This window comes from Oscarella lobularis, chromosome 12, assembly GCF_947507565.1.
Source record: "Oscarella lobularis chromosome 12, ooOscLobu1.1, whole genome shotgun sequence".
NCBI classification, from domain to species: Eukaryota; Metazoa; Porifera; class Homoscleromorpha; order Homosclerophorida; family Oscarellidae; genus Oscarella; species Oscarella lobularis.
Window position 1 is genome coordinate 514,447 of NC_089186.1, and position 26,031 is coordinate 540,477.

Below are 26,031 nucleotides of genomic sequence, written 5' to 3' on the forward strand. Positions count from 1 at the left end.
TGTCGAGACCATCTATATATGACGCTTTTTACTCTAGTGGCGGTGATCTGTTTTATTCCTTTTCAAAGCACTTAATAGGTGTGAGAACCCCTGGCCAGCCTTCAGCGTGCTGACGCCGCAAATGAGCGAAAAAGACCAACGCAAGTGCACGAAGCGTTATTGGAAATGGGAGATGAAATGGGTTTGACTAATAAGTGGTTCATCTCTCGGATAAGGTGGAAAACATGGGTCTTCTGTCTTTGGTTAGTTATATGTATATGTATGTATATGTAATACATAGAGTCATTCAGGCTGTCCGAAAACACCTGAATGAGTCTATATGTATATTTATGTATGTCTATGTACATGTATATGTAATGTCTCAGACTGAAAGACTGCCCACCGTGGGTCTCATTGAAATTCCTCCTTACGTGAAGGACTAGAAATTGATGCTCCAGTACCTACTGGACGAGCACAATATTTTTGTCAATTTTTTTGCCTATGCTTCCTGACGTCTTGTTTGAAAGAGCTGTGTAAATGTGTCACGTGTCTTCGAGATTAATTATCCCATTTGATCTCCGTTGATTGCGAAAGGAGCGCGTAGGACGAAGCGTTGGCGCGATCGAATACATTGTAGAAGCGACTAGAGTCCAATAGGTAAGCTCCGATCGAACGGGACCTCTCAAAAAAGCGTTTTCCTCTTTTGCCTAGCTCTCGACGGCTTCTTTTCTAGCCATAGCGTACACGCTTTGGCAAGAACGCGTCGGGTCTATGAAGCACTACTCATCCTGCGTCCGGGATGGGATGACAACGAGCAGCTCGAGCGTCTTTTATGACCACACCCTGTAGTGATTACGGGCCCAAAGTGTCAACGAATGATGTAGAAAGGTCTTTGTTGGAACTTATACAGGGCTGTGCCGCAGCGAAAGATGAAAGTGCATGCTTGTTTAAATATCGAGGCATGCAATGAGCTATTTTTTTCCTAGAATAGACTCATCACTAGTAGAGTAGGACCTCGGCTTTCGGACATTCTGCGATTTCGGACGCTCGCACAGCAAATCTAGCCAACCGATTCTGGCTTCCTATAGCGCATTTTAAAGCCCAATCCCTGCCAGGAAGATGTGCTTGAGCGCGAATCAATAGACCAAACCCTCGTGATTTTATAAGAAGATTAGCGCGCGCAGGTCAAAACCTCCGCTTTCGGACAACGGTGTCGCTTTCGGACACGCAGGCGTAGCTCAATCAAATTTTAATGTTTCGCCAAGAATTTTTTTTCACAGAATCCTCTATCATAGAGCTTTCGAACGCAGTAAAGCTTTAGCAAAATGGTCAAGTCTGTCGCCTGCTAAAAATCGACGAACGTACCGACATCGCACCTCGGTTTTCGGACACCAGTTATTCCGTTTGCAAAGGCCAAATCCGTTTCTAAAACACTACTCTGAATTTTCTGTAAGGTATTTGAGTCGAATTTCAAAAGCCGATCGAAAACGAGTAACTTTGCTAAGCAATTGGGCGGTTTAGTGCCGCAAAATGCATTTCTCAAGTTTGCTTTAGTAGCAATAAAACTAAAAATAGCAACGAAAATACCCAAACTGGTACAGAAGCAAGCGGTGCGAAGAAAAGTCACCCTAAAACTTCGTTTTATTGAAAAAATCTGTCGCATAGAGTACTTTACGCCAAATTCATTTGCCGTTCTGATATTAATGGCAACGTCGGAAACATTCAGTAAAAGTACGCCTTTTTACAGTATCTGCCTCTGGAGTGCTCTCCCTAAGTAGAGCAAGTACATTTTTCGCAAAATCGACTTTCATGAAGGTATCACAGCCAGAGTGTGATACCAAGAATCTGAAATTTGATCTTTATATAGGAGCACTCAAACTAAAATTCTTAGAACGCAAATTAATAAAATATTAAACGCAGCTTGACGTAGCCTGATCATGCGCTCTTGGCAATATACCATAAACAGACACTACGATAAGGTTTGAACAAACTGCATACTTTTTTATTAAAATGAAGTTTTAGGGTGACTTTTCTTCGCACCGCTTGCTTCTGTACCAGTTTGGGTATTTTCGTAGCTATTTTTAGTTTTATTGCTACTAAAGCAAACTTGAGAAATGCATTTTGCGGCACTAAACCGCCCAATTGCTTAGCAAAGTTACTCGTTTTCAATCGGTTGTTGAAATTCGACTCAAATACCTTACAGAAAATTCGGAGTAGTGTTTTAGAAACGGATTTGGCCTTTGCAAACGGAATAAATGGTGTCCGAAAACCGAGGTGCGATGTCAGTACGTTCGTCGATTTTTAGCAGGCGACAGACTTGACCATTTTGCTAAAGCTTTACTGCGTTCGAAAGCTCTATGATAGAGGATTCTGTGGAAAAAAATTCTTGGCGAAAAATTAAAATTTGAATGAGCTACGCCTGCGTGTCCGAAAGCGACACCGTTGTCCGAAAGCGGAGGTTTTGACCTGCGCGCGCTAATCTTCTTATAAAATCACGAGGGTTTGGTCTATTGATTCGCGCTCAAGCACATCTTCCTGGCAGGGATTGGGCTTTAAAATGCGCTATAGGAAGCCAGAATCGGTTGGCTAGATTTGCTGTGCGAGCGTCCGAAATCGCAGAATGTCCGAAAGCCGAGGTCCTACTCTACCAAGGCACTTTCATCTTACAGGTGGGCTCATCAGGTGTACGTACGTCAATACGTAAAACATCAAATCCATAATTCGCTTCACATTCACAATTCGTTGATGATCAGAAAAAAAGATAACAGATGGAAGTTCTCTCAATTTTTCTCTCGACTCGAAAAGGGGTCGCGACACGAGCAGGAGTGGATTACAGCTTGCCGTTTGTTAGACCTACTGTACTTCTTCTACTACAGAACAGGAAAACGACGAGATGAATTCATTGTGCAGGATGTGGATACAATAACGTTTGCATAAACTCTCGCTGCTGCGTTAAACACACAGTACACGTTTGCATTTCACTGCTGCACAACCTGTGACCAATCGATCGCAAAGGTTTTTTCATCTGCCATAATCGAGCTGTGGTTGCTATACATCTGTACAATCACTATTGGAAAGAAAAACCTGCCCGGTAGTACAGTACGTTCATGATTCAGACTGATCCCTGATTGCCAATGAGTTTATGAATTGGCTCAACAGATGTCTGCCAGGTGGGCTCAAAGTTCGTTTGCAGGTGTAGACGTCAATCAATAAAAACATTCACTGTTATTGGTTTTCACAAGGCTTCAAAGGGGAAACGTAAATGTATATTCAGCGTAGATTCGTTCCCAGGCCCCTTGCTTCCTGTGTATACGGGAGTACATGTATACACGGAAGACAAGGAGAAGAACAGGGCCTGTGTACATTAGGTCCCCTGAGAAAATACTTCCAAACTCAAATAATAAACGCAGTTGATTTCTTTACCTATCGATGCTCTAAAGGTGATCGAAAGCTAATTGCTCGGAATTTCCCGGCCCTTTTCTCCGCCTAATCCTTTCGCTTCCTTTGTTTATGGTTACGCCTACGTGACCATATTGTAAGCTTCCATGTTTTCTTGGCGTAAGAAACATTAGGAAGTCAACGCTTATAGCACTTCTGTCTTTAGTTAGTTATATGTATATGTATGTATATGTAATACATATATGAATTTATATTTATGTATATGTATATGTAATGTCTCAGACTGAAAACTGTCCACTGTGAGTCTCATTGAAATTCCTCCTCACGTCAAGGACTAGAAATTGATGCTCCAGTACCTACTGGACGAGCACAATATTTTTGTCAATATATTTTATGAACGCGTGCTTCCTTACGTCTTGTTTGAAAGAGATGTGTAAATGTGTCACGTGTCTTCGAGATTCATTATCCCTTTTGATCTCCGTTGATTGCGAAAGGAGCGCGTAGGACGAAGCGTTGGCGCGTTCGAATACATTGCAGAAGCGACTAGAGTCCAAGAGGTAAGCTCCGATCGAACGGGACCTCTCAAAAAAGCGTTTTCCTGTTTTGCCTATCTCTCGACGGCTTCTTCGCTAGCCATAGCGTACGCGCTTTGGCAAGAACGCGTCTATCGAGCACTACTCATCCTGCGTCCAGATGGCAACGAGCTCGAGTCGAGCTCGAGTCGAGCTCGAGCGTCTTTTGTGACCACACCCACCTTCCCTCGCTTTCTTTATTGATACAGTTACGTTTGCGTTGACGAAGACGAAGTCATCTACAATAGCGTCGTTCTTCACCTCCTTCTTTCGGTCTGCTCTCGTCTTCGCGTCATCGAGCATCGATCAGCCATGCAGCCTCATACATATATCCATCGTTCCAATTCTAAATTTAGTTGGATAATTTGCGCTCGCGTGCAGTTCCTTAATTAATTCGCTAAATCAAGGAAGAGTAAGTGAGAATCTACGCAAGAAGCGACGGACCGTTTTGGGCACTTTATTTCACAATTAGGACATACAGTACCCATATCTATGTATGTCTGATGCAACTCAAAACAAAGGCCGAGAGTTGTGATTAGTTTCGGAGCGTTGCAGATAAAAGTGAAAGTCTGCATGACCCCCGGTGTGAAGGATGCGCAAGAGCAAACAATGCCTGGGCCAATGTTCTGACAGGCATAGCAGCATTGACAACGCGCTCTTCTGAGTTGACTACGACGGCCGCATAGACAGAGATAAGAAGGACCACCAGGAGAAAGCGTAGTGATGTCATTGCTGAATCCGTACACGTATAGTGACCACTGCGTCAAAGTATCCTCTATACGTAGACTATAGATATCGTGAAGTGCGCAGTTCGTTTTGGACCTCAATTCTCGCCCACCTTCCCTCGCTTCCTTTGCTTATACTGTAGTTACGCCTATCTAAGCTTCCATGTTATCTTGGTGGACCTGCGTATATAAAGTCGTCACAGGCGGAAAGGCGCCCACCAACGCTTAGCTAAGCTATACAAATAAGAACGCGCTGTCGGTTTGTAATCATTTACGACGTGTACGTGAATGATACAGATAGGTAAGTTGCTCTTTCTCACGTAACTAACAGCACTCTACCAGAGCTATTTTTAGTCTGCAATTCGTACCCCACAGTACTGAATGCACTCAAGGACCCGGCAGTCGCCGCCGTGGCAAGACTTGTGCAAATTCGTTAGGGTCAGTGTCGAAAGTGAACGCGAGAATGTTGAGTCCGAATAAAGTTCCCCAGGCGTTGTTTCCTACAGTGTTGGGGGATTCGATATTCGGAACGACGGAGACAAGCTCAGCTCCGTTGAAAAAATATTTCACAGTGACGTTGACGTTGAAAGGGGCCCCAGACTGGGACACAACGTAAACGGAGAATCTGGATTCTGATGGCGGCCCATTTTCAACGGCAACTACACGCATGCAAAAAGGCTAAGAGCACTAAAGTAGAAGCAAACCCTGACTGGCTTACTTGTTGCTGATTCGAATCCACCTTCGCTATCGCTTCCTGATATATCGTCAGGTCCAACTGTTACAACCCACCTTCCATTGGTGATGGAACTGATAATGCCAGAGCACGTTCTCGGCGACATTCCATTAAGATTATCGCAGAAACCGCTACGTTCCAGTCCGTCGGCTGGCAGTTGCAGGGCGAGGTCAATGTTGTCGTCGGACGTCCAGCGGACTTCAACTCGCCAGATGCCAAATACGCACGGTAGGCGATCGTTTGTAATGCATAGTTCTGCCGCCGCATAAAAAAAACACTATATGCTTACCGAAGGTAGAGAAGCACTGGTATATCTAACTTGTCGTCACGTTTGTTCCAGATGCTGCAACCACGTCCTCATGTCCATCAGCGCCGCATTTGTATGCGTATTCTGAGGAAAGAATGGCTCCCAGACTCCACGCAGCGGCAGCTCGCTTGATGCAATCACAAGGCGTTGTGAGCGAAGAGACTAGGACTCTACACGGAGAGGGCAGTGACTGAGATGAGGGACAACACGACAGCTCGACCATTACAGAGTTTCCATCGCTTCGGAAGGGCCAGAGATTTTTTTCGTTATCTCTGTCTCATCACAGCTGTCATCATAGTAATTAATTCGCTACCGTAAATAATCGCGACGTACATCACTCTGAGCTGAGTCACATTCGTCACGGCAAAGAGGCTCCTAGTAATCACCGCAGTTATTTTTGCTAATGACGGGTTATGACGTACTGGTTGGATGATGGCAATTGCGATAGGCTAGTACATTCAGCGTCGATTATGCCGGTGTCTTTGCTTCGTCCGCCAGAAAAGATGGCGAGCATTTCTAGCGACAGAGGACACGATAGCTCTCGTCTTAGAAAAACGTATTAGACCACCGATGATAAACAACTGCATGTATTTCAATACATTTGAGTAGGACTTAGGTGAGATTGCCTCTCACTACTTTCCGCTTGCAAGCAGTAGGCCGTCTTATCGCCGCCGGACCTTTTTTTCATCATGGCTACTACACTGATAGCCAACCCGAGTCAATCTGACCTGTCGTAGAAGCAGTGCAGTGGATGTCAACATTGGTACAGACTTGTCCCGAAGACCGTTGAACTGAGAGTTCCTATGATAGAAAGAAAGAAGAGAGGCGACTTCGAGCCATTCTGGAATAGGAAGCTAGTGGCTGGTCAAATTGGATTTTGGCTTAGGTCCGGTCACGTCAAGAGAATATATAGAAGAGCGGCAAATAATTAGGTAACAGGAAGCTAATGGCTTGGGCAAATAATTAGATGTTAGCGTTTGTTCCGTCACGTCACGAGAGGAGTACAGCAGAATCATCAATAGTTACCGACGCGAGAAAACGACTGTAATTCTACGAATTAAATGCATCCTTTTTAGCTGCGAGTACGGACAGCAAGAGAAGCGTTGTCACGTGACACGCACAGGTTTTTCGTTGTTTTGAAGTTTTCTGTGCATGCTTTGCAACGAAATGGATGTAAACAAGGACAGAAAGCTATTTATAGCTCTGCAATCCGTGCTGAATGCACTCAAAAAGATTTGGTGGTGGCGTGACTTGTGCAAAGGTGTTAGGGTCAGTGTCAAACGAGAACGTTAGTGGAGAGGGGTCATGACCTTTTTGGGTGCAGGTCCAACTGCCTCGCCATTATGAAGGGTATAGTCGCTCTTTGTACGCGCGCTCGGAGACCAGACGAATTCTGATGCCAGAATTGTTTCAACAAAAACGACAATTTCGCGCGCAGACAAAGTCACTACATGCCGACATACCACAAACATGCAGATATCAGAGTATCACGAGACCATGATCGGCTTCTCAGCTCCTGCTCCTCATGCACAAATTATATACACTCTCCGAAAATTCCACCACAGCAATCGCTGCATTGCAGCATTCCCTTGTACTTTGCATGGCCAACGTCGTAGTTTGAGAAGCAGCACCGAGTTCCCGCAGGGACTGCTCGTTCTCATGATCTTGGACGAAGTTGGCGCCAAAGCGCCAAAGCAAAGGGCATGCAGCAAGAGAGACGACGAGAATAAACTTGTACATGTTCGGTTTGTCGCGACGGTGGAATGAGGAGAAAGATCTACTCGCGTTGCTTACGAGCCATGGCGAGTTTCCGCCCTCGAAAATATCTCTAACTTTGTTGGCACTTCTGCGACGCTCTTTCACTAATGTGGCGTCGATTTGAGGCGGGCGAATCTTTCTCCCACCTACAGGCAAGAGCCAGCTAGTTAGCCTAGAGCTTGAACATGCATATGGCGCAGGTTAGCCTCGGAGACCCAAACCTTTCGCTTGATCGTTGCAGCAGGCAATTCCTCCAAAGATGAAGTATTTCTATTGAGAGAGGTCATGAGGTTTTCGTGGTGCACGTCAAACTGCCGCTCCGTTATTGATTAAGATGAAGGGTATACATTCGCTCTTTGTACGCGCCCGGAGACCAGGAGAATTCTGATGCAATAAAGAATAGTTTCGCGCACAGAAATAGACGCTACATGCAGACATATACGACAAACAGAAGTCAGAGTTAACGGGACCATGATCGGCTTCTCAGCTCACAAATCCCCTCCGCAAATGCAAGTCACGGGACGGCCATGTGAACCGATACACTCTACGAAAGCCCCACTACAGCATTCGCTGCATGGTGGCAGTTTGGGATACAGTGCATGGCAGCTTGAGAGGCAGCACTGAGTTCCTGCAGGAACGCACTGCTCGTTCTCATGATCTTGGACAAAGTTGGCGCCGAAGCAAAGGGCAGCAAGAGAGACGACGAGAATGAACTTGTGCATGTTGTCGCGGCTGTGGAATGTCCCGTGCAAGCACGCAAAATCCGACGAGTATACCACGGTCATCTGTCGCTACCATCTATGACGCTTTTTACTGTAGTGGCGGTGATCTGTTTTATTCCTATCCAAAAGCACTTATTAGGTGCGAGAACCACTGGCCAGCCTACAGCATGCTGACGCTGTGCACGAGCAAAAAGAACGCACTCTGCGTCCAAAAGTGTGCACCCCAATCCCGCGCAGCGCGTGTACACTTCCTTTGATCGATTGCAGGGAACAGGCGGGGGAAAAAGGGCGCAGCGGGACTGGGACACGTTCACCGCATCAATACACGAGACACTTTCACCGTACACACAAGCAACATGCATACGTCTCAACTCGACATCGGCATATATGAGGTAATGATACTGGGTGCTTGTGTGCCGTGAAGAGTATCGAAAAACATGCGATCTCTATGTGAAGAAAAAACATCGTCTTGCAGCAGACGTCCGGTGGCGGGCTCGTTCTACAATGCGCGCACGTCAGATGATAGCCTTTGTTACGAAGAACGCAGCACGTACTCCAGCTGACGCTTTTTGGGGAGAGAAGGAACTGGTATCTCACGCGTCTGTAGGTGATGAAACGGAAGAAACACCATTTAATAATCTAAAATGGTCAGCCGCTTACGCACGTGTCTCCGTCAACGGCTAGCCAATGCTGTGAGTTGAGCACACTATTAGATGGGCTATGGATGGAGCACCGTACTTGTACTCAATCAGATTCTCCTAGGAATATCAAGAGAGAAGTCTCGACTGTGAAGCGTAGGAACACACCTGCAGTTCGCTACTAAAATTGTATTTCCTAATTTCAATTGGTATTTCCTAATTTCAATTAGTTGACCATGGGCTGACTCCCGTATTGAAGGTTAGATGTGGAGATGTCCTTTGTTTCAGGGAGAAAGGTAACAGTGTTTCATTTTATTTTAGCTCAGTAATACTCAGACGTATTTCAATTAGAAGAATTCTGGAGAACGACGCTGGTCGGTTCTCGCTCACGTGCGCTCTTCTCATTGGTCGCAAGGTGTTAGTATCCGGGTTAGTCTTAAGTGTTTTCTTCGATCTTCGAGCACACAGAAGTCCGAAGCCCCAGCTCGCCGAACGCTCATCTCAACGACTCTATCTCAGCCGTGAAGCGCATGCCACTCGGATTTGTCGACGCCAATTGGTAAGCGCACGCTTCCCTTACAGCTTCGCCCGCGCAACCGTTGTCGCGCGTCCGTCTCTGCGCGTCTCGCGGCGTCTCGCGGCCTCCAGCGGCGTCTCGCGGCATCGAGCGACGTCGAGCGGCGTCGAGCGAGCGTCGGCGTGACTGCTTTTACTCCCCAACGACTTTTTCGCGCGGCGACGTGACGCGACGACGCGCGTAATCCACTCGCCTTTAGGCGATCCTTCATCGCGTGCACCCGCGCTTCGTTTTATTTCATTCCCATCTTCTTTTTTTTCTAGTTTGGCGACGAACGAGTGAAGAAAAATGCCACGAGGCCAACGCGACGAACAGGTTCGCAATCCTTCGGGGCCCCCAGTGGTGTAGGCGTGCACTTAGGGGGCGGGGCTTCCTGCAATGTACACGGCGCGGAGTGCCTGCGATGCTACTGCCCGCGCTCGTGGGCATAGAAAAATTTCCGACAGTCTAACCTTTAGGTCTGGTTTCGAAAAGTCTAATCGAGGGCGGGTTGGGGTTCGCGAGTAGGGGCGGGTGGCGGTTGCAGCGCACGAAGCCCAATGGTGTACGTTGCAGGGAGTGTAGAAGGACAACACTTAGGCGTAATGTAATGGCGGTCTCTTCCTCACGTGCTCGGTCTGCATCACCACAGCGACTACGTTAGTTTGCACGGGTCCTCTCCCTTTGCACTAAGGTTTTAGTCGGCGGCTGCTAGTAGGGTAGGGCGGTTTGTGTAGTTGGCTTGTAGCTCCTTCCCTTCACGTACTTAGCTAGCAGCCGCCACGTGCTTTAGACCATTTTTCAATGGATTTGTGAGGTAATCTAGGATGATTAGAATATAGGCATATTTTAGGTCAATGGATTAATAAGGTAATCTAGGGTGATTAGAATATAGGCATATTTTAGGTCAATGGATTAATGAGGTAATCTAGGTTTTTGATCATGTTATTTCTTTTAGGGTAGTCTAGTTGATTTTATTTGCAGGTTTTAGATTTTATTTGCAGGTTTTTGATTTTATTTACAGGTTATGGATTTTATTTGCAGGTTTTTGATTTTATTTGCAGGTTTTTGATTTATTTACAAGTTTCTGATTTATTTGCAGGTTTTAGATTTTATTTGCAGGTTTTTGATTTTATTTGCAGTTTTTTGATTTTATTTGCAGGTTTTTGATTTTATTTGCAGGTTTTTGATTTTTGCAGGTTTTTGATTTTATTTGCAGGTTTTGATATTGTTCACAGGCTTTTTATTTTAATCCACATTTTTTACAGGTGTCTTTATATTTATGTATTCATTTATTCTGTTTTTAGAGTACAATTCTAAGAATTCAAATTTAGCTGCGAAATCGATTTGCAAAGGTAAGCGTTTTCAGTCATTATATAATTTTCTTTTCATTGATACGATATTGCCAGGAGAGGAATGAAGAAAGAGGACAGCTCAAGATTGAGAACTTTGTGTTTTTTTATATCGCATGGTACTGTAGTTGCATGCGTCGTTCTCTTGATCTCCAGGTATGGAGACAAGAGGCATCAGTTAGCCTTCTGTGTAGTGCGCGAATCCCACGCGTCGCGTTGCCTGAAAATGAGCGCGCGCGCGGGGGTCTTCCATTGACGCTTCGCGAGTCCCACGCGGCTGCGCGTATCTCCACTCCCGTAGCATGAGCGAGCGCGCGTCCCTTCCGCTAACGCTGTGTCCCACGTGTCGCCCCACTCGCGTGTTCGTGAAAGTAGGTAAAATTATGGCAAAATTTTTTATTTAAAACATCCCGGATTAATAAAAAACTGAATTAAAAGTTCTCTCGTTTTTTCTTCGTCTTCCTCCCGTCGTCCTTGTCCTGCGCTGCCGCTTGACCTCCTTGGCCAAGCGGTGGGACTGAGACTGCAGTCCCCACAGTGGGGTGGGACTGAGACTGCAGTCCCCACAGTGGACTTTAACCCAAGTCCACAGGGGAACGGCGGATTAGCCTCCGGCCGCCAAGGAGGGTGGCGCATATTAGCCTCCAGCCCACAAGGAGGGAGACTTTAACCCAAGTCCCCAGGGTGATGGCTTCGTCGACGTCTGCTTCTTTCTTCATCTACATCGTCAGATTGATCGATGATGCCTTCAAAACAGAAATCAAAGAAATATTAAATAATAATGAAATTCTATAGTATTCGCTGCTGTAGATGGACGTAGAAACACTGCTGTGGAGGAGGGAACTGATCCATATGCCAGTATCAATACCTACAATAAAATGTCCAATATTAGCCAAAATTGAAAGCGTGTGGTCAATTTGGTGGCACAGAATCAACCGGGCAACTAATCCCCACGATTTCATAACAAAATATCGAGAATCGGAGAGGTGACCCAAATCACCAAAAACCGTGTGCTATAGTTCAGGGACGCTAAAAATCTCGACCTCGCGAATATCCAAATAAACGCGCTAGATCCTTTCTAATAGGCTAGTATAACAACTCCGCGTGGTCGAACGGTTCGTGCGAGCAAAAATTCAGGAGAAAAACGCTAATTGATTCGGGAAGACAAAAGCGCACCTTTTCGGACGGTTTCTTCGGACTTGAGCGGACGTTCTCGATGGAAAAGTGCTTCGCAGGTGTAGATCTCAGCAAAAAAACGAGACGAACGTGATCGGCGACGTCCTGGTGGAGGGATTCGTCTTTTTCATCGCCTAAAACGGGCACCCTATCGCTCATACGCTTACCGATGCCTTTTATGCATTCGTCGCTAGCTTCCGCGTCGTCGTTGTCGCCGAAATCGATCGTTTTTTCCTTCTACGAGACGTTTCTTCTCCTTCGATCACGTGTTCGCTTCCCGATGTCCGGGCAGTTCGACCATAGATTGTTCGACGAAGGACCCTGCGAAAAATCGATCTACGATAGCCTACGCTTCATAAGAAACGCGGTTTTAACAGCCGTGTTCCGTGTTCGTCGATTAAATAATTCAACGACCTATAGCACCAAAGTCGACTGCTAGAGGGACTTGGCGATGATCTGGGTCTAATGAATCAACAACGAGTGAGTCGTGGTCATGGATACTAGCCAAACGGCCTTGTGTATATATCGAGTCAACGTAAATCGTAAGAGCAAGTCATGATATCGTTCATATGTCAGGCATTGATTGTCAAGCGCAGCAAAATGGTCTAATCACGCAGCATGATTCCGTGATGGTAATAGGACCAAAAAAGTGAGGGCGACAGGCGCAGCTAATTGATGAGCAGTTGGGCCAGTGCGACGCACATACCGGACCACAGGCAGTTCTGCACTTCAGTCTCCCTAACAAAAACGCAACTCGCTTGGCGGGCCGTTTCGAGTCACAGCCGACAAGGAAAGTTGCATAGATAGAGACAACAACCAAAACCTGAAGAAGACGCAGTTTTCTCATTCCTCAATCCAAGACGACGTCAGAATGAATGAACACTTGGATTCGCGCCAGCTGATTATATATCTTTTTTCCTTCGCTTCCGACACTTCCACACGTGGTGTCGGCTTCTCGCAGAAATTGCGTCACTGCTTTTCTTAGAACATGCATGCATCTAAGCGAAGGCCCGTAGAGCGATCGGACCAATATTAGTGATGGGACTAAAGATGCTTGCACTTTTCTGTTTGCCCAACGAGTAAATAATATTTTGTCACAAACTGTTTAGAAGACGTGAAGTTCGTAAAATCTATCCCTATACCGTGCAGCATTGAACTGAATATTCCCGTGCTTGAAATAGACCGTAGTTGCATGTGCAGGTCAAAGAGCAGTTGCCAAGAGCGTCGTGGTGTGCACACAGACTCTTGCAAGAATTTCTGAAATCAAAGAATGGCAAAAAGCCGAAAAAGTGTCCTTTGGAACGACCCATTCTCGGGACCGGTCTCGCGGCACGGCAGTCAATAGCGACGATTGCATAGTAAATAACGACAAAGACCAGTAGAAGACAAGGTGAAGGCTTTCCCATTCGTTGAACTAACCAACATGCAGCTCTTAGTACACGTCTCTATTTAGCTAGCAGTTAGCTTCCGAAAAAGGTGGGCGATGGAAGTTATGCACATGCACGGTGGAAAATAAGGATACGAATATGTAAACAAAAGGAAGCGAATCGGGGTTCCACAGAGTCTCGACGCTTCCCTATACGTCACGCATACGGATTAGCGGCGGTACGAGTCAAGTGTGTAATGCAAATTTTATAGAATTGTCATCCGCAGTCAAAACTAGCGCCTCGCGATCGATTGTGAAATAAAGCGCTCAAAAACGATCTATCGATTCCGTTTGAATAGATCACCGCTTTCTTTCTTATCATATGGCGAATAACACATGCAACTGCACGCGACGGAAATTAGTAACTAAACTGAGGAAGGGTCGTCGTCATATTTGGCAAGGAAAACGAAGGAGGGGCTTATAGAGTTGAAGTGCCACTAGATGACGTTTTTTTCTATAAACAAGGAAGCGAAGGGGGATAATTCAAACCGCGAAGCCACGAGTTCATCAATATTTTCTACGAGGGATGCATAGTCTTATGTATGGCCACCCGATCCGTGGCCGCTTGCATGGGAGGGAGAGGAAGCGCGATCGATCGTAGGAAGAGGAGACCTTGCATGGCCAGTCCCTAAGGCGGATCGTTGAATTTGTCGGCGACCGTGTGTTCTAGCGCACCTCTAACCAAAGGAAGCGAAGAAAGGTGGGCGTTGGTTGTGGTCCAATGAACTGCGCGATATCTATAATAAGGTGCGTATACATAGTGCCTCATCCAGTTGAATGGGATCCTTTGACGGTCGTGGTCGCTCACACGTGCACCTGTCTACTACACAACATGACATCAGTACGCTTTCTCCTAGTCGTTGTTCTTATCTCTTTCTGTGCAGCCGTCGCTGTCAACTCGGAAAGGCGCGCTAAGCGAAGCTTCTTTTTTCTAAGTTGCAGACTGCGTTGCGGTCATGCGTGTCAGAACGCTACCCTCCCAAGTAATTGCACTTGCACACAATACCTGGGTGTAGGTCCGACTTTATAGCTTTCACCTGCTCCCCCCTCATGCAAACTGATCAATTTCTCTGTTCCTGGTTAATTTTGCATCATGCAGATGTGTTTGTTTGCATTGTGAAATAAAGCGCTTTAAACGATCTATCGCTTCTGCTTGCGTAGATCGCCGCTTTCTTTCTTATGACATGACGAATAACAGCCGCAAGCCATGCGACGGAATTTAATACTCTCAACTGAGGTTCGTCGTTATTCAGGCTTAGATATGGCAAGGAAAAACGAAAGAGGGGCTTATATACGGCGCGTGCTTGGCAAGAAAAGCATGCTTTAGATAGAGCTTCTTTTCGAATATGTGCAACTAAAGGACGTCATCTTTTGATAACAAGGAAGCGGAGGTGCATGGATAATTCAAACCGCGAAGCCACGAGCTCATCAATATTTTCTACGAGGGATGTATAGTCCTATGTATATGGCCACCCCATCCGTGAAGCTTGCATGGGAGGAGGCCCTCTAGAGGAAGCGCGATCGATCGTAGACCTTGGCAGAGAGAGAGAGAGAGAAAGAAAGAAACGAAGATGCTGTAGTAAACGCTCCATTATGTGCGTTTTCCAAGGAAATTGAGGTCTTTTGAGAATAAGAAAGCAGCCTGTTCGAAAATTAGAGCAGAATTGTATCCCAACCATCATAAGATGGGTGTATCGACGCTTCGTTTTCACTCGAAACGGCTTTGTTTAGCTTACGCAGCACCCGATTCACCGCCTGCGCGACAATTTGAACTGGGTTTCGCGTCGAATTCGCGTCGGCCGCGTCGAGGACGTCGGCAGAGGGTCGACGAGCGTTTCGATCCGTTTATCGATGACAAATAAACGCGTCGATGTGAATAGAATCGCCGAAAATGAGAGTGAACGGCGACAACGTCGTAACATTCAGGCAAAGAGTAACGTCTTGATCACGTGATTATCAAACATTTATCTATTCAGAAAACGCGCTTTTCACCACGCGGACGATTTTGAGTCTGTATTCAGCAGATTACAAATTTTGCTTTGCCATAAACGTTGACTTCCTAATGTTTTCTACGCCAAGATAACATAGATCTATGGAAGTTTAGATGTAGTCACGTAGGCGTAGCCATAAACAAAGGAAGCGAAAGGAAGTTAGGCGAGGGTTGCGGCTCAACGGGCCGCATACGCATAGTGCCACATCCTGGAGTTGAATTAATTAATTAAGACTCTCTAATTCACGGTGGCGAGTAAGTGACAGGCAGTCCTGTGTGCTACGGATTCCGCAATGACATCATGCACTGCGCTTTCTCCTGGTCGTCATTTTTATCTCTAGCTCTGTCTATGCGGCCGTCATTGTTAACTCTGAAGAGCGCGCTAAGCGAAGCCAAGAAATGCCGCCGGGCGTGTCAGAATAGCCCAAACGCAACTGTGTGCTCCTGCAGAAGGTCCATGGTGCATGTCGACTATGACTCTCATTTACACCTGCTCCCCCTTTGAACGATAAACAAACTCGACAGGTGCAGCTAATTGATGAGCAGTTGGGCCAGTGCGACGCGCTTACCCGACCAAAGACAGCTCTGCACTTCCGTCTCCCTAACAAAACGCAAATCGCTTGGCGGGCCGTTTCGAGTCACAGACGAAAAGGAAAGTTGCATAGTTGCCTAGATAGAGACAGCAACGAAAACCTGAAGAAGACGCAGTTTTTTCATGCATTCCTCAATCCAAGACGACGTCAGAGCTAGTGAATGAACGCTTGGATTCGCACCAGCTGATTGCATATCTTTGTTCCTTGGCTTCCGACCCTTCCACACGACGTGCGTCTTTCGGCTTCTCGCAGAAATTGCGTCACTGCTTTCCTTAGAACATCTAAGCCAAGGCCGGTAGAGCGATCGCGGACCAATGCTAGTGATGGGGACTAAAGATGCCTTCACTTTTCTGTTTGCCCAACGAAAACAATCGAGTAAATAATATTTTGTCACAAACTGTTTAGCTACGACATGTAATATACTAAGAAGTGAAGTTCGTAAAAGCTGTCCTTAGCAGCATTGAAATGATGCTGTTTTTGTGATAAACCAAAAACCGGAGTTGCATGTGCAGGTCACAGAGCAGTCGCCAAGAGCGTTGTTGTGTGCACACCAATTCTTACAAGAATCTCTGCAACGACTGTCTGGCCCTCTTAAGCTGAAAAGGCCTGCAATGCCGCCACGACGCGATCTCGGGACCAGTTTCGCGGCACCGCAGTCAACAGCGGCGATTGCATAGTAGATAACGACAAAGGCCAGTAGAAGACAAGGTGAAAGCTTTCCCATTCGTTGAATCAACCAATAGCTCCTAGTACTCAAGTGACTAGAAAGAGGCGACACGTCTCTATTTATCTAGCAGCTAGTGTCCGGAAAAGGTGGGCGATGGAAGGTTATCCATGCACATGCAAAGTACGGATACGAATACCGGTATGTAAACAAAAGGAAGCGAAGCGGGATAAATTCAAACCGCGAAGCCAAGAGCTCATCAATATTTTCTACGAGGGATGTATAGTCTTATGTATGGCCACCCCATCCGTGCAGCTTGCATGGGAGGGGGCCCTCTAGAGAAAGCGCGATCGATCGTAGGAAGACGAGACCTTCGTCAGTCCATAAGGCGGATCGTTGAATTTGTCGGCGACCGTATAGCGCACCTATAACCAAAGGAAGCGAAGGAGGGTGGGCATTGGTTGTGGTCAAATGGACAGCGCGCTTTCTCGATCGTACATCGTGCCTCATCCAGTTCAATGGGATCGATTCTGAGTCTGTCACTATTAATTCAGCAGATTGCAAATTTTGCTTTGCTATAAGCGTTGACTTCCTAATGTTTCTTACGCCAAGAAAACATGGAAGCTTACAATATGGTCACGTAGGCGTAACCATAAACAAAGGAAGCGAAAGGATTAGGCGAGGGTTGCGGCTCAACGGGTTGCGCACTTCTCGATATCTATGCGTGCGTGCGTACGTATAGCCACATCCTGGAGTTGAATAAGACCCTTCGACGGTGGCGAGTGACTGGCAGTCCCGGCTTCACACTTGCACCTGTTTACTATACCGCAATGATATCACTGCGCTTTCTCCTGGTCCTCATTTTTATCTCTAGCTCTGTCTACGCGGCCGTCGTTGTTAACTCTAAAGAGCGCGCTAGGCGAAGCCCAAGTCTGGCAGCTATCATTTGCAGAAAGAAATGCCGCCGCCACGACTGTCAGAATAGCCCAAACGCAACTGCGTGCTCCTGCAAACCCCTCAAGTTGTCGCAACTGACTCTCATTTACACCCTGCTCCCCCTTTGAACTAATCTTCACAGCGCGTGTCAGGGCGCCACCCTTCAAAGTGATTGTACATGCGGCCGAATTGGGAGTTAAACTTCCTACTGCTTTCCCCTCAAATTGATCAATTATTAAATTAAGCAAGAACAGTTCAGTGCCTGGGGGGGGGGGGGGGGGGGGTGTTCAGTGCCTGGGGGGTTAACGTTGCCTCAGATACGTTTGCATTGTGAAATAATGCGCTCAAAAACGATCCATCGATTCCGTTTGAATAGATCGTCGCTTCAAAAGTTTCTTTCTTATCATATAGCGAATAACAGCCATGCAACTGCACGCGACAGAAATTATGACACTAAACTGAGGAAGGGTCGTCTACCAAATTTGAAAACGAAGGAGGGGCTTATAGTGGAGAGCTAGATGACGTCATCTTTCGATAGGAGCAGACGTAACCGTATAAACAAAAGGAAGCGAAGGTGTATAATCCAATCCGCGAAACGACGAACATCCCATAGTCTTATGTATGGCCACCCCATCCGTGGAGCTACACGCTTGCGTGGGAGGGGGGCCCTCTAGAGGAAGTGATCGATCGTAGGAAGCGGAGACCTTGGCCGGTCCCTCTGAACCTTTAGCGGTGACCTACCCACCTTTTCGCGTCGCGGCTATGATAGATGCGTCCATTGAATCCAAGTGAAGCTGCTTCCTTGTCTCTCGTCTAGTGTGGCGACCAAATTACGCAGCGAACGAGGTCGGCGTCATTATAAAAGCGTTGTCGGAGAGTCTTGAACTGTTCTCGCGTACCGTCGCTGCGCTCGCAGCCGAAGGAAACTGGAAAGCTGGTAGAAGCCGCTGCAACAGACCCCGTATCAAGGCGCGGTACAGAACCAATGACTAGAAATTTCTCAATAATAGCATGTACTAGCACAGCGTTTGCAATTGCCAATCAAATTTTTGCTGATAATTCTTCAATTTCAATTTCCTGTATTGCCTGCCAGTGCTCTATCCCCACTGGTGTTCGATCAAGCAGTGGGCTACGCGCTTCGAGGCTTCTGCAAATTTTTCTCGTGATCGGAAGCTCGATTTGGATGCAGAATTAATCTACGTGTACACATAAACAGAAGAAAGCGAGAGGAAAAGGGGGGCGAATTAAAGACAAAGAGAGCAGTGGCACGAACAACACGTCTATTTCTCAACATGCGGCCGATCACGCCTCGATCTTCCCTTTATACTACCCCCAAAGTTGAACATCGCAGCAGTTCGTAGGGGGCATTACTCCGTTCGCGCATGAGCAGACCAAAGAGCAGTTGAAGCCAACACTCCCACATAGTGCCTTGCATTGATTTCGACACACAACATTTGCCATCTGCTTTATCTCTGCGGGCGACGGCGGCTTTGGAATTCCAATGATCCATTGAAAAAAGGCGGCACTAATGCTAGCATAAGCGGAGATAACCGCGAAGACCAGGAGAAGACGCATTGTCGAAGCTCAACCGACGTGAAATAGCCCGAGGATATCCCGTGAACGATAGGAAACAAACGGCGAGCTCGTCCTATTTATGGTTCAGGGTTGGAGGAAGCGTTGGAAATAATCATTGATGATCGAGGAAGCATCGCTTGCATTGAATCAACTAATGCTGGCTGGAATGACGTAGGAAAACGTGCAGCGTATATAAACAGAGGAAGCGAAAGATAATTGGTCGGATGGAGGCTGCAGTATAGGGAACGTGTACCGTTGGCCTGGCCATTATCAAAGCTCATATATATACATATACATATATATATATATATATATATAAATTTGTGATGTGAGGGAAGCCGGCGTAACTCTGCGTGCAAATTCAAAAGTCAGTCCTGGCAAGGAAACTAAGTGCGCGTGCAAGCATTTCAGAAAACAAGGTATTCAAAACGATAGAAAAAGATTCCGCTTGCATACATGTATCCCTTGCTCATCCTGACACGCGGGGATCGACGCAGTGGGAATGAAATAGGTGGGTGTGACATGTTTAAAATGTTACTGTGGCGTACGCATAAGTGTCATTTCGTACGAACAGACGAGTCCTTGTACGTATACATTGTGGGTGACCTGCCTGTGACTATTTATTGTACGCGAGTGCACAAAGATAACACGCGGACGCTTAGATAGCCACTCGCGTACGTAGGCGCAACTATAAACAAAGGAAGCGAGGGAAGGTGGGCATAAGTTGTGGTCTGCGCACTTGTCCATATCTATAAGGTGCCTGCGCACATAGTGCCTCATCCAGTTGAATAGGATCCTTTGACGGCATGCAGACGTTCGCACGTGCACCTGTGTACTACGGATTCCGCAATATGACAACAGTACGCTTTCTCCTAGTCGTCGTTCTTATCTCTGTCTATGCAGCCGTCGCTGTCAACTCAGAAAAGCGCGCTCAGCGAAGCATTAGCTTGTTGTTGACGGCGCGTTGCACAGGAGTTGCAGCAGTGAGTGTCTGAGAGCTACCCTCCCACGTAATTGCACTTGCGCCGCTGGTATAACAAGACTGAGTTACACTTTCACCTGCATCCCCTTCAAACTGATTAATTATTATGACACTAAACAGAGCATAATCATGCCAGAAATAGCGGGTTAACGTTCCCTTAGACGTGTTTGTGTTTTGAAATAAAGCGCTCAGAAACGATCCATCGATCCCGTTTGAATAAATCACCGCTTTCTTCCTCATCATTAGGGCAAGGAAAACGTAGGAGGGGCTTATGCACGAGTGGAAGTGCAACTAGATGACGTCATCTTTCGATAGGCGCACGTAACAAAAGGAAGCGAAGGTGTATAATCCAAACCGCGAAGCCACGAGCTTATCAATATGTATAGTCTTATGTATGACCACCCCATTCGTGCAGCTAGAATACGCTTGCGTGGGAGGGGGCCCTCTAGAGGAAGCGATCGATCGTAGAAAGCGGAGACCTTGGCCGGTCCCTCTGAACCTGTAGCGATGACCTACTCACCTTTCCGCGTCGCGGCTATGATAGATGCGTCCATTGAATCCAAGCGAAGCTGCTTCCTTGTCTCTCGTCTAGTGTGGCGACCAAATTACCCAGCGAACGAGATCGACATCATTATAAAGCGTTGTCGGAGAGTCTTGAACTGTTCTCGTGTACCATCGCTTTGCTCGCAGCCGAGAGAAACTGGAAAGCTGGTAAGAAGCCGCTGCAACAGACCCCGTATCAAGGCTGGGTAATGACTAAAAATTTTTCAGTAATAAGACGCATGTATTAGCGCAGCGTTTATAAATACCAATCTAATTTTTGCTGATAATTCTTCAATTTCGATTTCCTGTCTTGGCTGCGTACCTCTATCCCCACTGGCGTTCACCACCTGTGGCCTAGCTATACGCGCTTCGTTGCCTCTGCAAATTTTTCTCTTGACCGGAAGCTCGATTTTGATGCAGAATTTAATAATCTACGTGCACACATGAAGAAAGCGATAGGAAAAAGAGCAGCTCTACAAACAATCGCAACATGCGGCCGGTCACGCCTCGATCCTCACTATACTACCCCACAAGTTGAGCATCGCAGCAGGTCATAGTGGGAATTGCTCTGTTGTTGCATGAGCAGAAAAAAGAGCAATTGAAGCCAACAGTCCCACATAGCGCCTTGCAATGATTTCGAAACGCGACAATTGCCATCTGCTTCATCTCGGCGGGCGACGGCCACTTTGTGATCAAATTCAATCGCAACGGAATGGCGGTTATTGTGGCATAAGCGGAGATGACCGCGAAGACCACGAGAAGACCCAGTGATGGCTTGGCCATTGTCAAAGCTCAACCGATGTGAAATAGCTTCAGCAAATTCCGTGAACGATATGATAAGGAAACGAACGGCGAGTCTTATTTAGGGTTTCAGTGTTGGAGGAAGCGTTGGGGAATAATAATTGATGAGGAAGCAGCATCGCTTGCATTGAGTCGATTAATAATGCTGGCTAGAATGGCATAGCAAAGGTGCAACGTGGAAGAGAAAGATAATTGGTGGGATCGAGACTGCAGTACATAGGGAACGTGTATCCTTGGCCTGCATGATCATTATCAAAGCTCGTGCACCGATGTAGCATGGGGGAGCCCCAACTTGAACGTCTTCGCGGTTACCGGCCACGCAGTTAATTTTATGCTGGCTGGGATAGGAAAATTGCAGGCGTTTTATAGTAGCGTACCGTTTCCTAAGATCGAGCGTACAGCGTACAGGCAGACTATAAAATATAGTTGTGTGCGTAGGAGAAGAAAAATGTCATAACCCTCGTTGGAAAACAGACGAGGCATGTTCATTATTTCAGGGTCCCCACAAAAGTGAATGCGAACGCACAAACATATATTAGATGAAAGCCAAGATAGTCAAGGTGTGGGTCGGTGCTCTCCGTCTGCAGAGGAGTTCAGACAGAAGAGTGGGGAGCCGGAAAACAGAATAAATTCTATTAATTACCTCAATATCCATTGACGCGAAAAACGTCTCTATTCAGTCCTAAATTAACTGAATAATCCATTCACATGGTCTAAGGTGGCGGCTGCCAGCTAAGCACGTTCAGGGAGAAAAGGAGCTACAACCTACTAAACCTCTAACCGCCCTACCTACAGACAGCCGCCCTGAGGCTGAGGGAAACGACCCGTGCACACTAACCATAGTCGGCCTGAGATGCAAAAACAAGTATAATCAAATCTACGTAACGAATGCGTGTCGTCCACGTGCTACCCTCCCTGTCACACACACAAATGAAGCCTCATGCACAGCCACGACACCAGCTCTAACTCCTGAACCTTACAGACGGAAACCGGACTAGTCTATTTAGATTCGTTCGGAAATTGTTCTATGCCCAAGAACGCTGGCTGTGGCACAACCAGGCAATCCGTGACGTGTAGGTGACAGAGAGTCCCGCTCCCTAAGTGCATGCCTAACTCATGGGGGCCCCCAATCGGAAAACCTAGAAAAAATTCCTTTATTTTTGTCTGCGCTACACTCCTAGACAGACCACGTCGAAAAGTAGACCATACGCCGTTTTTTGCGGCTGGAACCTTTGGCGATGACGTGCGTTTCTGAAAGGCAAGAGAATTGCGTGCGTGAAATTATGAGAACGTATCGCGCGCGCTTACGCATGCAGCAGGGCATCAAAGCGCGCTTCTTCGTCGCTGAAAGAACAAGCGGAGCCATCTAGAAAACGCATACAGTGTAGGCATAGATAGGACGAAACGCGAGAAAGGGGGCCCCGCGGTGAAAAGAAAACACGAATGCCGACATAACCTAGTAAATACAAACGTGAATGGCACGCGAAGACACGCGAGTGCGCACGGCTTGAGATCGCTCGCCTGCGAGTGAATGCACGCGACGGAATTAAGAAAGGGGCCCGTCACGTGGCGAAAGAAAGCGTTGCAGGAGACTCTACTGCCAGCGAGAAGACGCCTTTTGTTCATGGGAGTCGTTACGTATCGCGCGACTGGCGAACGATCGCGAAAACCTGTTGCTATCGTGTGGGAGAGGATCGCGCGAACGTTCAATTGAGGCGTTGACGCTTACCTGTTGGCCCGGCTCTGCTTCCTTGTTGAGAGCCTCGCTGATCAGCATAAGGGTCTTGTTCACGGATTTCTCTCCAATGCTTAGTCTCCCTATATTTCATTTTCATTTGTAAATATGTTTTCTCATAAAGACCTGCTCCTCGCTCCACGCACTATAGAGATACACTGTAGACTAGGTTCGGGGCCACAGGCTTTGATGGATTGTCGATGAAAATCCCGCCACGCCTAAAAATTGTCAAAAAGGAATGACGCATTTGAAACTATCGCCAACGAGTGGCAACGAAGAGCATTTCGTTCACAGCCGTGCATGGTCCACCCAGCAAAATTTCAAGCAAATCGAAGCAATTCGCACAAAAGCAATGTAACCCAAAGCTGTCAGCGTCGATTTTCTAACTGCTTCGAGCATTCTAACGGACGACGATTAAAAAGACGAGCCCATCGCCGAGCTTTATCGATTCTCTTTAGGTGGCTCCTCTTTTAGAAACACTTGCTAAAAATAGAGTGTAGTTGCAAAAAAACAGCGCGGGAGTGACGGGAGCGTGACGGGCGGTGCTTTCATGAAAGTGTCAAGGCACGTTGTCATGCTTTGTCCTTCAAGGCCTGAAAATGGTAGGAACAATGCTATGCTGGCGCAGAAGCAGCATGCTAAATTGCTAGTGCAGACCTTTTTGTGATTCGATAGTTGCGATTGCCACTATTCGCACTTTGGGAGCTAAACAAGGATCTCGAGGTCAAAAAGGCGTGGCGACGAACAATAAAAAGTCTACTCATATAGTCGAGCTCTGGCCTACACGCCAGACACACGGGTTTGACCTCGGCGACAAGTTACTCCACTGATCATCGACCGCTCTTCTTCAAACGATGACGACAATAGTTTGTGGCTACATTGACAAAGACGGCTCAATTCTGAGCGGGTCCGGATTTCGTGTGAACAGAGTCACGACAGGCAGATACACAGTCAGTTTTGACTCGCCTTTTTCGGCAGCTCCTGCCTGTGTCGTTACGCAAGTTTATCCGCAAGACTTCACCCGCAATGGAAAGACCCTCGACAATGCCATCATCACCAACATTGACAGAGACAAGTTTCAGTATGCCACTGGCGATCACCAAGGTGGTAACTCAGACAGAGCCGCTTCATTCATTGCCGTCGGCTGAAATGCATGAAGCGCGCCTGGGCTGAAACAGAACTTTTGCGCGTTTCTTCCATTTGCATGATTGTGTTTGTTCTTCGTTTGTCCCCCTTGTTTCTAAGCTGATGAAACCGCAAACCCCTGCATATAACGCCTAAACACGCGATGCTCTAAGAGCTAAGCTGCAGTCAAGCTAGGCTGAGAGAAAAACTGCATTTGACTTCTCCGTCTTCGCATAGAGCAAATCTAAATCTAATTCTGACAGCGTAGCTCAAGTGCAAAAGAAGAAGGAGCTCGCTCCCTTTCTATAGATTGCGTAAAACATGACGTCAAATGCCCCGGCGTGGTCGGTAGCAGACCTATCATCGAACATACAGACAAGGAGTACACCAACACCTTGGAAAACAGACGAGGCTCCTTCCTTATTTCAGGGTCTCCAAAAAAAGTGGATGCGCAAACTAATGACGCATATACATACATTAGATGGAAGGCAAGAGAGCCAAGGTGCGGGGCAGTCCCGTCCGTCTGCTGAGGAGATCGGAAGAAGAGTGGTAAAAGGAAACACAAAGAATTCTATCAATCCTAAATCCATTGAGCTGAAAAACGTCTCTAATCAAAGCTAAAATTACCTGACGCAATCCTTTGAGATGGTCTAACCGAGGTGGCGGCTGCCAGCTAAGCACGTTCAGGAAAAAGGAGCTACAAACCTACTAAACCTCTAGCCGCCCTACCTATTGACAGCCGCCCTAAACACTAATGCAAAGAGAAAGGAACGGTGCACACTAACATAGTCGGCCTGTGATGCAAACAGAGTATACGAATCATCTCTACGTAACGAATGCGTGTCGTCCCCGCTACCCTCCCTGTCACACACACAAATGAAGCCTCATGCACTGCCATGACACCAGCTCTCACTCCTGAACCCCAACCCGCCCTCGATTACACAGTCAGAAACCAGCCTAGTATTTAGATTCGTTCGGAAATCGTTCTATGCCCAAGAGCGCGGGCGGTGGCACACCAAGCAATACGAGACGTGTGGGTGACTGAGAGTCCCGCTCCCTAAGTGCATGCCTAATCCATGGGGGCCCCCAATCGGAAAACCTCGAAAAAATTCTTCTATTTTCGTCTGCGCTACACTCCTAGACAGACCACGTCAAAAAGTAGACAATGCGCCGTTTTTGAGGCTGGAACATTTGGCGATGACGTGCGTTTCTAAAAAGGCAAGAGAATTGTGTACGTGAAATTACGAGAACGTGTCGCGCGCGCTTACGCATGCAGCAGGGCATCAAAGCGCGCTTCTTCGTCGCTGAAAGAACAAGCGGAGCCGCCTAGAAAACGCATAGGCATAGCATGCATAGATAGGACGGAAATGCGAGAAAGGGCCCCAGTGGTGAAAAGATAAACACAAATGCCGACATAACCTAGTAAATACAAACGCGAATGGCACGCGAGGACACGCGAGTGCGTACGGCTTGAGATCGCTCGCCTGCGAGTGGATGCACGCGACGGAATTAGGAAAGGGGCCCGTCATGCACGTGGCGAAAGAAAGCGTTGCAGGAGACTCTACTGCCAGCGGGAAGACGCCTTTTGTTCATGGGAGTCGCTACGTATCGCGCGACTGGCGAACGATCGCGAAAACCTGGCGCTATATATTTGGGAGAGGATCGCGCGAACGTTTGAGGCGTTGACGCTTACCTGTTGGCTTTGCTTCCTTGTTGAGGGCCTCGCCGATCAGCAGGGTCTCGT

General features: G+C 47.1%; 1 protein-coding gene and 3 long non-coding RNA genes across 6 annotated transcripts; 1 reads left to right on the top strand and 3 right to left on the bottom strand.

The window, feature by feature from the left end:
• Positions 1 to 5,241: 5,241 nt before the first annotated feature.
• On the bottom strand, positions 5,242 to 6,454 carry LOC136193936 (uncharacterized). Its single transcript, XM_065982945.1, has 7 exons — positions 6,315 to 6,454; positions 6,138 to 6,260; positions 6,049 to 6,090; positions 5,942 to 6,001; positions 5,728 to 5,885; positions 5,380 to 5,663; positions 5,242 to 5,334 (listed from the first exon to the last, which is right to left on the bottom strand). The coding sequence occupies exons 1-7, from the start codon at positions 6,404 to 6,406 to the stop codon at positions 5,242 to 5,244; spliced, it is 852 nt and encodes a 283-aa protein (XP_065839017.1). The 5' UTR covers positions 6,407 to 6,454.
• A 2,712-nt stretch (positions 6,455 to 9,166) lies between these two features.
• Positions 9,167 to 11,170, top strand: LOC136193797 (uncharacterized). Of its 3 annotated transcripts, none has more exons than XR_010671470.1 (4): positions 9,167 to 9,392; positions 9,674 to 10,551; positions 10,589 to 10,744; positions 10,799 to 11,170. It is a non-coding gene; the product is annotated as an uncharacterized lncRNA (long non-coding RNA). The 3 variants fall into 3 exon arrangements; XR_010671471.1 differs by having other exon boundaries at positions 9,674 to 10,242; positions 10,296 to 10,744; XR_010671469.1 differs by having other exon boundaries at positions 9,674 to 10,744.
• On the bottom strand, positions 11,118 to 13,328 carry LOC136193796 (uncharacterized). Its single transcript, XR_010671468.1, has 2 exons — positions 11,918 to 13,328; positions 11,118 to 11,609 (listed from the first exon to the last, which is right to left on the bottom strand). It is a non-coding gene; the product is annotated as an uncharacterized lncRNA (long non-coding RNA).
• Positions 13,329 to 22,475: 9,147 nt separating this feature from the next.
• On the bottom strand, positions 22,476 to 23,299 carry LOC136193802 (uncharacterized). The gene is made up of 4 exons (XR_010671473.1): positions 23,157 to 23,299; positions 22,736 to 22,793; positions 22,615 to 22,678; positions 22,476 to 22,566 (listed from the first exon to the last, which is right to left on the bottom strand). It is a non-coding gene; the product is annotated as an uncharacterized lncRNA (long non-coding RNA).
• Positions 23,300 to 26,031: the final 2,732 nt, after the last annotated feature.

What these genes read in the sequence shown, in the direction of transcription:
- LOC136193936 (XM_065982945.1), bottom strand. Translation starts at nt 6,406, where the DNA reads ATGATGAAAAAAAGGTCCGGCGGCGATAAGACGGCCTACTGCTTGCAA. An exon ending in CAATTGCCATCATCCAACCA is followed by an intron (nt 6,091 to 6,137) that starts GTACGTCATAAC and finishes GGTGATTACTAG; the next exon opens with GAGCCTCTTTGCCGTGACGA. An exon ending in GTGACTCAGCTCAGAGTGAT is followed by an intron (nt 6,002 to 6,048) that starts GTACGTCGCGAT and finishes CTATGATGACAG; the next exon opens with CTGTGATGAGACAGAGATAA.